General features: G+C 45.1%; 1 protein-coding gene across 1 annotated transcript; it reads left to right on the forward strand.

Annotated features, from left to right (window-relative positions):
- Positions 1-922: 922 nt before the first annotated feature.
- On the forward strand, positions 923-4,247 carry LOC115506906 (40S ribosomal protein S26-like). Its single transcript, XM_030304856.1, is given in 4 exon segments — positions 923-934; positions 3,269-3,397; positions 3,994-4,084; positions 4,087-4,247. Coding segments are annotated over 4 exon segments (393 nt in total).
- The last annotated feature ends 10,314 nt before the right edge of the window (positions 4,248-14,561 follow it).

Consider the following 14,561-nt stretch of genomic DNA (forward strand, 5'->3'; position numbering starts at 1 on the left):
TTTAAGTTTGATCATCGTTTTCAACGTATGCTTTTCTTCACGAAGACAATTATTTCTAGACTCCCAATTTTGTTTTCCTAGATCCTCGGCATAATTTTTTTTTTTTTTTTTACCAATTTAGGTGGCTGTCCACTTCCCCTTACACGTTTTCTTTCTTATCTCCTCTGAAGGTGAGTCTTATAATCCACTTACAATAATAATTACAGCCACACTACAAAGGCATTTTCCTGTTACATTCAAATGGGTACCTGATACATAACAAATTGAAAAAAATGTAACGAAACGCCATACCTTGCAATAGACGTCAAGTAAGTCAGCACTTTCGCTATCACTTCTTCCGGTATACATCTGAAATTACAATTTTCTGGAAAAGTAATGATCCAAGCATTATCCTTTCCCCGACCACCTAAAACAGTATGGAAAAAAAAAAAAAATCAGCCGAATTAACAATTCATGTGACAACAATACAAGAAAGAGGATTCAAGAGGGGCAGTTAGAAGACAGTTTGGGGCCAATGTAACTTATATAAGGATGATGGTCTCCGCATAAATCAAAATGGCAACACGCTCCAAAGTGTAAGAAGTTCTAAATGAAAACAATGCAAGAAAGAAGAGGGAGCAAGAGAGAAGGCAAAAGGAGTGATTAGAGTCAGAAGAAATTTTCATAGAATGCATATAATAAATGTAGTTGAAACCACAGCTGAGCCCTCATATTGGACAGCCAAGAGTATTGGGGAATAACTGTTTCCATACCAATGCTAAGGGCCTAAATCCCAACTGGTGACTGACAGCCTGACAGGAAATAGAAACCTTGATAGAATCAACCACTTACAGCTATGGTGAGCCTGAAAGAATACAGGATATAAACTACAGGAAATAAGCAATGTTCAAATGGATTTGTGGAAGAAACAGCATAAGCAGTAATGGCGACGATGGTATAGAACTCTTACTGATGAATGCAAAGACCATAAATTCTTTGTGAGTTAAAATTCAGTGCACACCCTACCCCAGAGCCCTCCACATAGCTCAGAAACTATGGAACATTCAGAATGAAAGCCATCTAAGTGCAGGGATGAGCCTTACACATGTTTAAGGTCCTACTCTACAGCCTGCCCAACAACTGGGCACAGAGTAGGTGCTCAATAAATACTTAGTGCTAAATGGAAGTTGAAGGATTCTTTTAGGAGGAAAGTTATAGGGTGGCCTTCGAATTTAGCTTGCTAATGGAAATTTTTTGAGAAGTTTAGTTGTAATTCTTATTTGGCTGAATTCAAGTGAATAAAGATATCAGGATATAAAAAAAAATTCAATGTGCAATAAAAATATGACAAGGGCAAGGCTCCTGGCTGGCCCAGTTGGAAGAGCATGCGATTCTTGATCTCAGGGTTGTGAGTTCAAGCCTCACGTTGGGTGTAGAGATTACTTAAAAAAATAAACAAACTTTTAAAAAACTATGACGATGGCAAAGGAGAGAAAATGGAGTAAAAATACTTAATGCAAAATAAAGCAAAACTGGAGCGAAAAAAACAAAGAACTAATGGGGCAAGTAGAAAACAAATAGTAAAATGGTAGATTTAAACCCAGCCATATGAATAATCACATTAAATGAAAATAATCTTGACATCCCAGTTCAAAGTTAGAGATGATCAAGTTGGATTAAAAAAAAAATCAAGACCCAATTATACACTACCTACAAGAAACACACTTTATTTTCAATTTAATTTTTGTTTAGAGTTTATTTATTTATTTTGAGAGAGAGAGAGCAGGGGAGGGGCAGAGACAGAGACAGAGACAGAGAGAATTCCAAGCCGGCTCCACGCTGTCAGCACAGAGCCTGACTCAGGGCTCAATCTCACAGTTCGTGAGATCATGACCTAAACTGAAATCAAGAGAGTCAGATGCTTAACTGACTGAACCACCCAGGTGCCCCTCAAATGATTTTCTTAATATCTAGTAATATTCCTGACTCTGAAATCTATTTTGTCTAAAATTAGATGGCTTTATTGGGTCCCTCACACTCAGCATGGAGCCCGCTTGGGATTCTCTCTCTCTCCCTGTCTCTGCTCTTCCTCCATTCTTTTGTGCACACTCTCTCTTTCAAAATAAATAAACAGACTTTAAAAAGAAAAGAAAATCATTTAATAATCAAACAGTGGTAAATTCATCAAAAGAACATAATAATCCTAAATGCTTATGCACCTGATAACAGAGCTTCAAGATACGTAAAACAAAAACTAATACAGCTACAAGGAGACACCGACAAATCCACAACTTGAGTCCAAAAATTTCACCACCCCTCTCTCGACAACTGATAGAACAACTAGACAGGAAATTTGCAAGGATACAGTATACCTAAACAACAATCTTTTTTTTTAATGCTTATTTATTTTTGATAGAGAGTGTGAGCAGGGAAGGGGCAGAGAGAGAGGGAGAGAGAGGATCCCAAACCAGCCCTGCACGAACAGCAGCGAGCCCTATGTGGGGCTCGAACTCCTAAACCGTGAGATCACGGCCTGAGCCAAAATCGGCTGTTTAACTGACTGAGCCATCTAGGCTCCCCCCTCCATGTTTATTTTTGAGAAAGAGAGACAGAGACAGAGACAGAGAGAGATCATGACCGGAGCTGAAATCAAGAGTCAGACGCTTAACTAACTGAGCCACACAGATGTCCCAGAATATTATTCAGTCTTTAAAAAGGGAGGAACTTCTGACATATACTGACATATGCAACTTGGATGGACCTTGAGGCTATCATGCCAAGTGAAAGAAGCCAGCCACAAAAAAGACAAATCCCGTATGATTCCACTTATATGAGGAACCTAGAGTAGTCAAATACCCAGAGACAGAAAGCAAAACGGTGGCAGCCAGGGGCTGGGGGGAAAAGGGGACAGGGAGTTATTTTTTAGTGGGCACAGAGGTTCGGTTTTGCAAGATCAAGAGTTCTGGTGATGGACTGCGGGGATGGCTGCACAACAACGTGAATATACTTAATGCCACCAAACTATACATTTAAAAACGGTTAATGGGGCGCCTGGGTAGCTTAGGCGGTTAAGCGTCCGACGTCCGCTCAGGTCATGATATGGCGGTTCGTGAGTTCAAGCCCCACATCGGTCTCTCTGTTGTCAGCGCAGAGTCTGCTTTGGATCCTCTCTACCCGTCTCTCTCTCTCGGCCCCTCCCTGCTCATGCACGCTTTCTCTCTCTCTCTCAAATAAATACATATTTAATAAAAAATGGTTAAGATGGCACCCTTGGGTCCTCACTTCCAAGATAACCAAGAAGAGAAGGAATAAGGGTCATGACACAAAGGGCCATGGCCACATGCAGCCTATTTGCTGCAGCAACTGCACTCATTGCATGCCCAAGGACAAGGCCATTAAGAAGTTCATTATTCCGAGGGCACCTGGGTGGCTCAGTAGGTTGAGCTTCCGACTTCGGCTCAGGTCACGATCTCACGGTCTGTGAGTTCGAGCCCCGCGTTGTCGGGCTCTGTACCGACAGCCCAGAGCCTGGAGCCTGTTTCAGATTCTGTGTCTCCCTCTCTCTCTGACCCTCCCCCGTTCATGCTCTGTCTCAAAAATAAATAAACATTAAAAAAATAAATAAGTTCATTATTCGGGGGGGGGGCGGTGTGAGGGGGTTCTGGCTGGCTCAGTCAGAAGAGCAGGTGACTCTTATCTCGGGGTGATGAGTTTGAGCCCCACGTGGGGTGTAGAGAATAGTTAGATAAAACTTAAAAAAAAAAAAGTTCATTATTCAAGAGGTACCTGGCTGGCTCACTCGGTAGAACATATGACTCTTGATTTCAGAGTCATCAGTTCAAGCCCCATATTGGACTCCATGCTGGGCATGAAGCCTACTTTTAAGAAAATGAGAAGAAGGAGAAGGAGAAGGAGGAGAAGGAGGAGGAGGAGGAGGAGGAGGAGGAGAGGAAGGAGAGGGAGGAGAGGAAGGAGAGGAAGGAGAGGAAGAAGAAGAAGAATTTTGGTATTCAGACCACAGTAGAGGCCACTGCCATCAGGGACATTTCCCAAGGTAGTGTCTTCAATGCCTATGTGCTTCCCAAGCCGTGTATGAGACTACATTACTACGCAAGGTAGTCCGGAATCACTCTCGTGAAGCCCCGAAGGACCGAACACCCCCACCCCAATCTAGACCCGTGGGTGCTGCCCCACGACCTCGACGAAAACCCATGTCAGGAGCTAAGACCTTGAGGACCGAAAAAAAACTGTTCTCTGGAAAAAGATAAAACGGAGATTATACTTTCTTTGAATGTTTCTTTCTTTTGAGAGAGGGAGCGAGAGAGAGCAGCAGAAGGGTAGAGAGAGGGAAAGAATCCCAAGCAGGCTCCATGCCATCAGCACAGAGCCCGACACGGGGCTTGACCTCACAAGCTGTGAGATCATGATATCAGTGGAAACCAAGAGTCACATGCTTAACCCACTGAGCCAGCCAGGCACCCCAAATGGAGATTATACTTTTTAAAAAATGGTTAAGGCGGTCAATTTTACGTTATGAGTATTTTATCACAATTTTTCAAAACTACGTACAAATGCATATACATACACCAACGCATAGAACATACATGTGAAAAGTAAAACTTTCTCGTAAATGGAACTCTAAAAAAAATAACTTAGTACAAGCTGCTTAATTAGGGTCACTTGATGGCATTTGTAAGAAACATTTAAATAATCAGAGGGGTGCCTGGGTGGCTCCGTCGGTTAAGTGTCCGACTCTGGCTCAGGTCATGATCTCACGGCTCGGTTCGTGCGTTCGAGCCCCGCGTCAGGCTCTGGGCTGACAGCTCAGAGCCTGGAACCTGCTTCAATTCTGTGTCTCCCTCTCTCTGCTCCTCTCCCACTCGCAGTCTGTGTCTCTCTCTCTAAAATAAGTAAACATTAAAAAAAAATTTTTTTAAATAATCAGAGCTACGGCAGAAGAGAAAATCTCCAGGAAGTCTCCTCAGTTACCACCCTCTCTCTCAGAATTCTGCTTGCACCTATCACAGATTTCCAAAGGCGTGTCTGAAAGGCAAACGTACGAGGGTAGCAAGATTGTTTTCGTCACGAATCGAAACACACTTAAAACCTCTATTCTGTAAACATCTATTTGTTTAGCAACCATGTGCATAATGCATAAACGTTCATTAAAGTAGTGCCTCTCAGCAAGCAACTCTCGATCTCGGGGTCATGTTGAGCCCCACGTCGTGTGCAGAGATTACTTAAATACATAAAAAGTTAAAAAAAAAAAAATAAAACAGTGCTTCCCAAACTCCGCGTGCACCTATGTGTATGGCTACTTATATAATAAACGGGTGACCACACTCGTTTTGCTAAGAAATTCGTTCATTTGGGGCGCCTAGGTGGCTCACCCAGTTGGGCATCCAACTGTTGATTTTGGCTCAGGTCACGATCTCACAGTTCGTGGGTTCGGGCCCCACGCTGGGCTCTGCACTGACAACGAGGAGCCTGCTTGGGATTCTCTCTCTGCCCCTCCCCCGCTCGCTCTCGGTCTCTCAAAATAAATGAGTTAATTAAAAAAAAAAAAAAAAAAACTACACGCGTCAGAGAGTGAGGAAATACATAATTTACAAAAAGAAATTCATACACTGTTCTAGTCTAAACGTACGAAAAGTCTGCTTACCGGACAAGAAGGCGATATCTTGCATTAAGAAATGACTGATGTCCTTCATACGGAGCAGCAGCTGGGTTTCTATGACAAACGAGACAGGGAGAGAGATGACACGCGTGTTGGAGCTCGGCCGGAAGCATCCGCACGATTTCTCATCATGCCGAAAAGAACCCCGGGGGTCCCGCACACACACCGCTGCCCTTCCCCCTCCACTCCTCTGGGCTACACCGCAAGGAAATCGCACTCTTGAAAATATCGCTGGGGAAGCGGGACCAGTGTCCCGGTTCTCAGAGTCTATACGTAGGGCATAAGCTACTCTCCCTCACCAGAAAGCCAGGGGCCAAGGTCCCAGCTCCAGGACGTCCCGATTTATTTAAAGGGTAGACTGTCACACAGAGACACCGTAGCGGACGGTCTTCTACTTCCGATAATGATAATGCCTTTCATCCTGCAAAGCTTATTAGCGATTACAGAGCACTTCTCGCATCTTTCAGCTTATTGGCGTTCAGGAAACGGTAACATATGAACTTGCCTTAGATTATTAGAGGCGGAACGACATCCAGGCATTGCTAAGTGGGTTTTAGTTGCCCCAGATCTTCAGTGCTAATTTCTCATGTCCCTTTCCAGTGAACTCTACAGGAGCCGAAAATCAAAGCCTACTACCTGCCTCTGGTCCATGGGCAAGGATAACTTTTTAAAGGAAACAGGTCATGAAACAGGGCTATTTTGGACGGCTGGTTTTAATGCCTGTGGCTCCACATCCCCTACAGAAGCCACGTTTTCCACGGCTGTCGGACACAAAGGGCCTTCAAAGACCGAGTAGATGGTGGTGTCAGGCTGATGGCACATTAGAAAGGACATTAGAAACCCAAGTTCTCGGTGGGTCCACCCTAGACAGCGTAATGGGTATCAGTCATGGAATGACCCACCCTCACATAAATCCTCCCGATGTAAAACACACACAAAAAAAATTTCAGTGACGCATCATTTTCATAAAACGCGTGCCATTACAAATCTGCAATCTGTCAGGACGTAACAGTCAATTCCCAAAAACGTCTTGTCATTAAAAAAGTAGATTCCTTGGGGCGCCTGGGTGGCGCAGTCGGTTAAGCCTCCGACTTCAGCCAGGTCACGATCTCGCGGTCCGTGAGTTCGAGCCCCGCGTCGGGCTCTGGGCTGATGGCTCGGAGCCTGGAGCCTGTTTCCGATTCTGTGTCTCCCTCTCTCTCTGCCCCTCCCCCGTTCATGCTCTGTCTCTCTCTGTCCCCAAAATAAATAAACGTTGAAAAAAAAAATTAAAAAAAAAAAAGAAAATCTATCAGTGCAATTAATTATATTAGAAGAATAAAGGAGGGGGGTGCCTGGGTGGCGCAGTCGGTTAAGCGTCCGACTTCAGCCAGGTCACGATCTCGCGGTCCGTGAGTTCGAGCCCCGCGTCGGGCTCTGGGCTGATGGCTCGGAGCCTGGAGCCTGTTTCCGATTCTGTGTCTCCCTCTCTCTCTGCCCCTCCCCCATTCATGTTCTGTCTCTCTCTGTCCCAAAAAATAAATAAAAACGTTGGAAAAAAAAAATTTTTAAAACGTAGATTCCTGCTACGTCCCAGGCCCAGGCCCGTGCATTTCCATCTGTGAGCCTTCACATCCAGACTGCTGAACAGTTATTTGTTTAATGCTACAAGTTTCCTCACATCAAAGAATGTGTTTGTGGGGCCCCCTGAGTGGCTCGGTCAGTTAAGCGCCCGACTCTTGACTTTAGCTCAGGTCATAACCTCACGGTTCATGGTTCGAGCCCCACAGCGCGGAGCCTGCTTCGGATTCTCTCTCTTCTTCTCTGTCTGTCCCTCCCTCCCCCACTCCAAATAAATAAATAAGCTTAAAAATTTTTTATTTTGTTTTAATATTTATTCATCTTTGAGAGACTGAGACAGAGCATGAGCGGGGGCGGGGCAGAGAGAGGGAGAGACACAGAATCCGAAGCAGGCTCCGGGCTCCACGCTGTCGGCACAGAGCCCAATACGGGGCTCAAACCCACGAGCCGTGAGATCATGACCTGAGCTGAAATCAGATGCTTAACCGACTGAGCCACCCAGGCGTCCCTAGTCTACAATTCTTTAATCCGTTCATGTAGTAAGAGGCACCAGGGCGTAAAATAAAATTAGGCCAAGAGCTGCGAGTGGAAGGACGCAGGCCTAGCGCGGGCCGGGCCACGGAGCAGCGCTGCGATCCTGAGCAAGTTACTCCAGACCACCGGCCTCACTGTCCCGGTTTCAGAAAACAAATGCTTTCTCGGTCCCCTTCCATTCTAGGAGATCCAAGAGCAGGTAAAATCCATAGTTACAAGAAAAACTGATGTTTCTATAGTAAAATATCACCCCCAATTGTGCCATAAAAGGAACATCTCCACACTAATGAAAAAGGGGGAAATAACGGGTGAAAGGGAACACGTCACAACTCTAAGAAATGATCACGGGGCGCCTGGGTGGCTCGGTCGGTTGGGCGTCCGACTTCGGCTCAGGTCACGATCTCGCGGTCCGTGAGTTCGAGCCCCGCGTCGGGCTCTGTGCTGACAGCTCGGGGCCTGGAGCCTGTTTCAGATTCTGTGTCTCCCTCTCTCTCTGACCTTCCCCCATTCATGCTCTGTCTCAAAAATGAATAAACGTTAAAAAAAATTAAAAAAAAAAAAAAGAAATGATCACGTTCTGGATCGGAAATAGACTGAAGGGAGAGGAGCCAGAAGACACAGGGTTATCACTGAGCAGCCACAAAAGATAAGGGGAGACGGTTGCTGAGAACAGAGAGAGAGAGAGAGAGAGACAGAGATCTGAGTTGGGGGGAAGCTGGCACTGAGTTACACCCAGCTTACTCACGAATGAAAAGCACACACTTGTCTTACTTGGGACTGGTTGCTAAACCGAAAACGAGCTGATTACGAACACCGTAAAAACACCCCGACGGAGCAGCCCTTCACTAAGAGCTCTGCGGGACGACGATGCACGTGAACCGTCTAACATAACCACGCACAACCTAAAAGCAAAAGACAGGTAAAGTGCTTGCCAATTCATTCATTCCACACATAGGACTAGGAAGCAAACGAGGACAAGTTTTTACTGCCTTGACCATAAATTATGAACCGATCATGAACGTTTCTTTTATAAAAGACAGTTGTGCAGGGGCACCTGACTGGCTCAGTCGGCAGAACATGCAACTCTTGGTCTCGGGGTGGTGAGTGTGAGCCCCGCGTTGGACATAGAGATCACACACACACACACAAAAAAAAAGGTTTGTGTAAATGAGGAGACGAGCTCAGAATTCCAATCTGAAGAATTTAGGGGCTCTGTTAGTACAGTACACAACTGTTAATCTCAGGGTTGTGAGTTCAAATCCCACGGTGGGCATGCAGTGCACTTTAAATTTTTTTTTCAGTGTTTGTTTATTTTTCAGAGACAGAGAGAGACAGAGCGTGAGCAAGGGAGGGGCAGAGATGGGGGGAGACACAGAATCCGAAGCAGGCTCCGGGCTCTGAGCCGTCGGCGCAGAGCCCAACGCGGGGCTCGAACCCATGAACCGTGAGATCGTGACCTGAGCCGAAGTCAACCGACTGAGCCACCCAGGCGCCCCGCATGGAGCCTACTTTAAAAAAAAGTAACAGGGGTGCCTGGGTGGCACTTACTTAATAAAAATTAAGTAAATCAGCCTTCTTGGCACCATTTCTTATCATACACCATTTGCCTTAAGAATTAAACCTCTCGGGGCGCCTGGGTGGCGCAGTCGGTTAAGCGTCCGACTTCAGCCAGGTCATGATCTCACGGTCCGTGAGTTCGAGCCCCGCGTCGGGCTCTGTGCTGACAGCTCGGGGCCTGGAGCCTGTTTCAGATTCTGTGTCTCCCTCTCTCTCTGCCCCTCCCCTGTTCATGCTCTGTCTCTCTCTGTCTCAAAAATAAAAAAACGTTAAAAAAATTAAAAAAATAAACACACTATTTAAAAAAAAAGTAACAAAAAATATACTTTTTAAAGATCAATGTCGTATGCATTTGCTTTTTTAAACAAACATTTATCCAGTCCCTACTAGGTGTTACACACTGTTAAGTTCGGAGAGATGTTCTGGGTGAAAGTAAAGGTTCGTGTTCACATTAGTTTGTGAAATCGTGAGTCTGAAGCAAACCGCAACATCCCCCAGCACATACACATACGCACCATGCAACTCCTTGGGCTATGTCTGCAGTGTGCGTGCTATTTGATCACGTACTTTCGGTTTGTTGGTTGGCTGATCTCGCAGCTCGTGAGTTCGAGCCCCACGTCGGGCTCTGTGCTGACGGCTCAGAGCCCGGCGCCTGCTTCTGTGTCTCCCTCTCTTCCCGCCCCTCCCCCCGCCCATGCTCAGCCTCTCTTCCTCTCAAAACTAAACAAACATGAAAAAAAGTTGTTTTAAGAAAGAAATAAAATAAATAAAAAATACAAGTCAGAATGCTCTGTAGATGAAATGACTGCCATGGGAGGTAGACAGAGCAGCCCTCCCCCGTCACAAATAGGGTTTGAACACAGGCCGAGCTGCTCTGTGGGAAGGAGGCTGGCGAGGACAACCAAGCACGCAGCTGGGTCGGAATAAATGCTCTCTCTCTCGTGTCCTACTTCTCCAAGAGTCCGTGCCTCCATGATGTGAGTATGTATTTCCATTCCAAGGAACCACAACTCCACTGGGGTTATCAACCCCTAGAGGGAAAATGGTAGTTTAGAAAGTTAGGTAACTTGGCATCTACGAGCATTCTCATTTTTTTTTTTTTTTAAGATTTGTAAAAAAAATTTTAACTAATCTCTAACAGAAAACCATGGAGGAGGGGAAGGGGGGAAAAAAGTTACAAACAGAGAGGGAGGGAGAGACTCTTAAAAACTGAGAACAATCTGAGGGTTGATGGGGGTGGGAGGGAGGGGAAAACGGGTGATGGGCATGGAGGAGGGCACCCGTTGGGATGAGCACTGGGTGTTGTATGGAAGCCAATTGGACAATAAATTATATTTTTTTAAAAAAATTTTTAAGCAATCTCTACACCCAGGGCATCCGGTTGGCTCCGTGGGTAGAGCACGTGACTCTCGATCTCAAGGCTGTGAGTTCAAGCCTCACGTTGGGCACGAAACCTACTTTAAAAAAAAAATAAGTAATGTCTACACCCAACGTGGGGCTTGAACTCACAGTCCTGAGATCAAGAGTCGCACGCTCCACTGACAGAGCCAGCCAGGCGCCCTATAAGCATTCTCATTTTATAGAAAGCGTTTTTACTCTACATCCTGCTGTGTAACAGCAGTAATTCCAACCCTTGAGCTTTATTCCACAGTGACGCTCTCTCCCAGGGACATTTATCCTTTCTCCGGGGTTTCCGTCCCTAGACGATAGAAGAAAACGGAGTTCTGAACCGTGCTGCACACACACGCCATTCTGTCCGGGTGCGAAAGAACCACGGCAAACAAACTGCTTCAAAGGCCAAACACCACTATATCCTCAAGTTTTCCTAAAAATAAGAAGCAAAAACGGAGCTCAGATTAAAATGGAAGGGAAAACAACAGAACCGTCAACTGGAGGGATCCAGTCTCTTCCATGGCCACCGCCAGGATGAAAACAGACGGGAAAACTGTAGCATATGATTAGCAGTACACGTCATTTGCCGAGCACCTACTATGTGCCAGGCACAGCACAGAGCATTTTGGATGCATTTTCTCTGGTCTCAACAACAATCTCCCAAGATGTGTATTAAAACCCTCACCTTCCAGATGAGGAAACAGGCTCGGAGAGGCTCCCATTCACACGTATTCATTCAAGAAATTCACACTGAACAACCACGAGGCAGCAAGCACTGCTCAGACCCGTGGTAGAATCCAGTAGATTTAGCAGAAGCTTTTACAGCCCTATCTATTCGGTCCCCTAGCCTTCTTCAGACAGACGGTCTAAAATCTGCCCTCGGAAGAAAATACACAATTAGCTCTAATGCAAATTACTAACTAGGGAGGTCTCCATCACCTGCCATTTCCTTCCAGGAAGAGTTTCATTCCAAACTATACCAAGATTATTTACCAACAATCTTTTGCAAGAAACACCATTATTTTTCCAGCCTGAAATTCTTAACAATGATGCTTACTTTTAGCCATCATCTCTTTGAAAGTTCCCTGTTGCTGATGTGCAGAACTCAGATAAAATTAGGTCTTGAGTCCTAAATCCTGTCGCAAGGCACATGGGATTCTAGGGGTGTAATTTTTTCTCTTTCGATATGAGAGGCAGATACACTATCCATCTGTAAACAGCAATGACTTAGCACATGCAACACGCTGAACTTGTGTTATGCTTTAAAAAGTAGAATCAGGGGCGCCTGGGCGGCTCAGTCAGATAAGCGTCCGACTTGGGCTCAGATCATGATCTCACAGTTTGAGAGTTCGAGCCCCGCATCAGGCTCTGTGCTGATAGCTCGGAGCCTGGAGCCTGTTTCCGATTCTGTGTCTCCCTCTCTCTCTGCCCCTCCCCCACTCACACTCTGTCTGTATCTCTCAAAAATTGATAAATGTTAAAAAAAATTTTTTTTTTAAGTAGTATCAACAAAAGGGTCATTCTGAAACCATCACAAAATGGGGGCGCCTGGGTAGCTCAGTCGGTTGAGCATCTGACTTCAGCTCAGGTCATGATCTCGTGGTTCACAAGTTTGAGCCCCACGTCGGGCTCTATGCTGACAACTCAGAGCCTGGAGCCTGCTTCGGATTCTGTGTCTCCCACTCTCTCTGCCCCTCCCCCACTCATGCTCGCTCTCTCTCTCTCTCTCAAAATATAAACATTAAAAAACTTTTTTTAAAGCTTAAAAATTAACAGAAGATACAACATATAAACAACCGGCCATAATATATACTGCAGTATGTGCTATAACAGAAACATACAATATAGGATGTAAGGGGTGAGAATTATGACATCTAAATTGAGGAAGTGAGAAAAGAGGACAGTTTCAGAGATGATGTAACATCTGAGCTGGGCCCTGAAAACTGATCAGGGTTCAAATACGTGGACGGCGAACGGAGGACATTCCGAGTGAAAGAAACAAGGGGCCTGCGCAGGAGCAGGTGAAGGTATGGGAGACTCCGTGTGGCCTGATATGGTTTGAGTTTAGAGTACGGGATAGTCTAGCCAAAGCCAGAAAGCACGACTAGAAGCAAAAAACGGAGAACTCTGCACGCCTCCAGGGAACAGGCTTCGGAGATGCCTCTGATCCAGGATCACTGACTTAGCATGAAGATATTTTCCAGGCAGGAAACTCCTGCAACACAACAACAGAGGTGTAGAGACTGGTGGATTCCATGATCGGTTAGCTACCCACTTCCGGTATAACCTCAGGCAATTCACCGAAGGTTCCCGGAACTCGGGTAATTTCTAAGCACCTACACAACAAAGCGTGCAGGAAGGAAAAGGAAAGTGTGTGTTCCAAACTCCAGAAAAAACTTGATTTGAGTACTATTGTAAAATGCTCTTTTTTATTTTCCAATGTTAACATTTCTGAAATCTGGAGATACCTTAGATTCACCATCACATTTTATTCAGTTTTTCATTCTTCCATCCAAAACGCTATGTTATTAAGTACCTCAGAACAAATCGATTGCAATCATAACAAGGAAAAACAGGAAATTAAAAAATACATTCCCAATCTCTTTGTGGTTGAGATATATACACATACATATACATCTATACACACACACACACACACACACACACGTAGACACACATACACACGTCATTAGATTTCACAACTGTCATTTGATTTGTATTTTTCTAAACAGGCTCCATACCCAACACGTGGCTTGAACTCACGACCCGGAGATCAAGAGTCACGGGCTCTACCAACTGAGCCAGCCAGGTGCCCCCACAGCTGTCATTTTAGATGTACCAGAGAGGTACAGGTTACAACTGAGGAACCCAAATTGACACAACATTATCAATTGATTTTTGACAAGGACAAGACAATTCAATGAGGAAAGAATACTCTTTGCAACAAATGGTGATGGGACAACAGGATGTCCACATTCAAATGAACAACGTTGGGGAAAAAATAAAACTGGACCCTAGCTTACACCATATACAAAAAATTAACGCAAAGGAATCAAACATTGAAACGGAAGACCTACGGGTGCCTGGGTGGCTCAGTCAGTTAAACGTCTGACTGTTGATCTCGGCTCAGGTCATGATCTCATGGCTTGTGAGATTGAGCCACCTGTCGAGCTCTGTGCTGACAGCACGGAGCCTGCTTGGGATTCTCTCTCTCCCTCTCTGCCCTTCCCCCACAGTCACTCACGCTCTCTCTCTCAAAACATTTTTTTAGTTTGTTTATTTTGAGAGAGAGAGAGAGCTGAAAGCACGGAGCCCGATGCAGGACTCAAACTCACAAACTGTGGGATGATAACCTGAGCCAAAACCAAGAGTCGGACACTTAACCAACTGAGCCACCCAGGCACCCCAATAAATAAACATTAAAAAAAAAAGAAACATAAGATCTAAAAACAACAAAACTCTTAAAATATAGGAATAAATCTTCGGGACCTTGCATTAAGCAAAACCTTCATATACATGACATCAAAAGCACAAGCAACAAAAGAAAAAATAGTTAATTTGACTTTGTCAAAATTTAAGCTCTTGTGCTTCGAAGGACACCGACAGGAAAGTGAAAACAATCCACAGAAAGGGGGAATATATTTGCAAATCATTTATCTGTTAAGGAATATGCATCTGGAATGCAAAAACACTTACTAATCAATAATAAAAAGGCAAGGGGGCACGTGGGTGGCTCAGCTGGTTGAGCATCTGACTCTTGATTTCAGCTGAGGTCATGATCCCATGGCTGTGGGATCAAGCCCCACATCGGGCTCTGTGCTGACAATGCAGAGCCTGTTTGGTATTCTCTCTCTCCCTCTCT

This window comes from Lynx canadensis, chromosome X (genome assembly GCF_007474595.2).
Source record: "Lynx canadensis isolate LIC74 chromosome X, mLynCan4.pri.v2, whole genome shotgun sequence".
Taxonomy (NCBI): Eukaryota; Metazoa; Chordata; class Mammalia; order Carnivora; family Felidae; genus Lynx; species Lynx canadensis.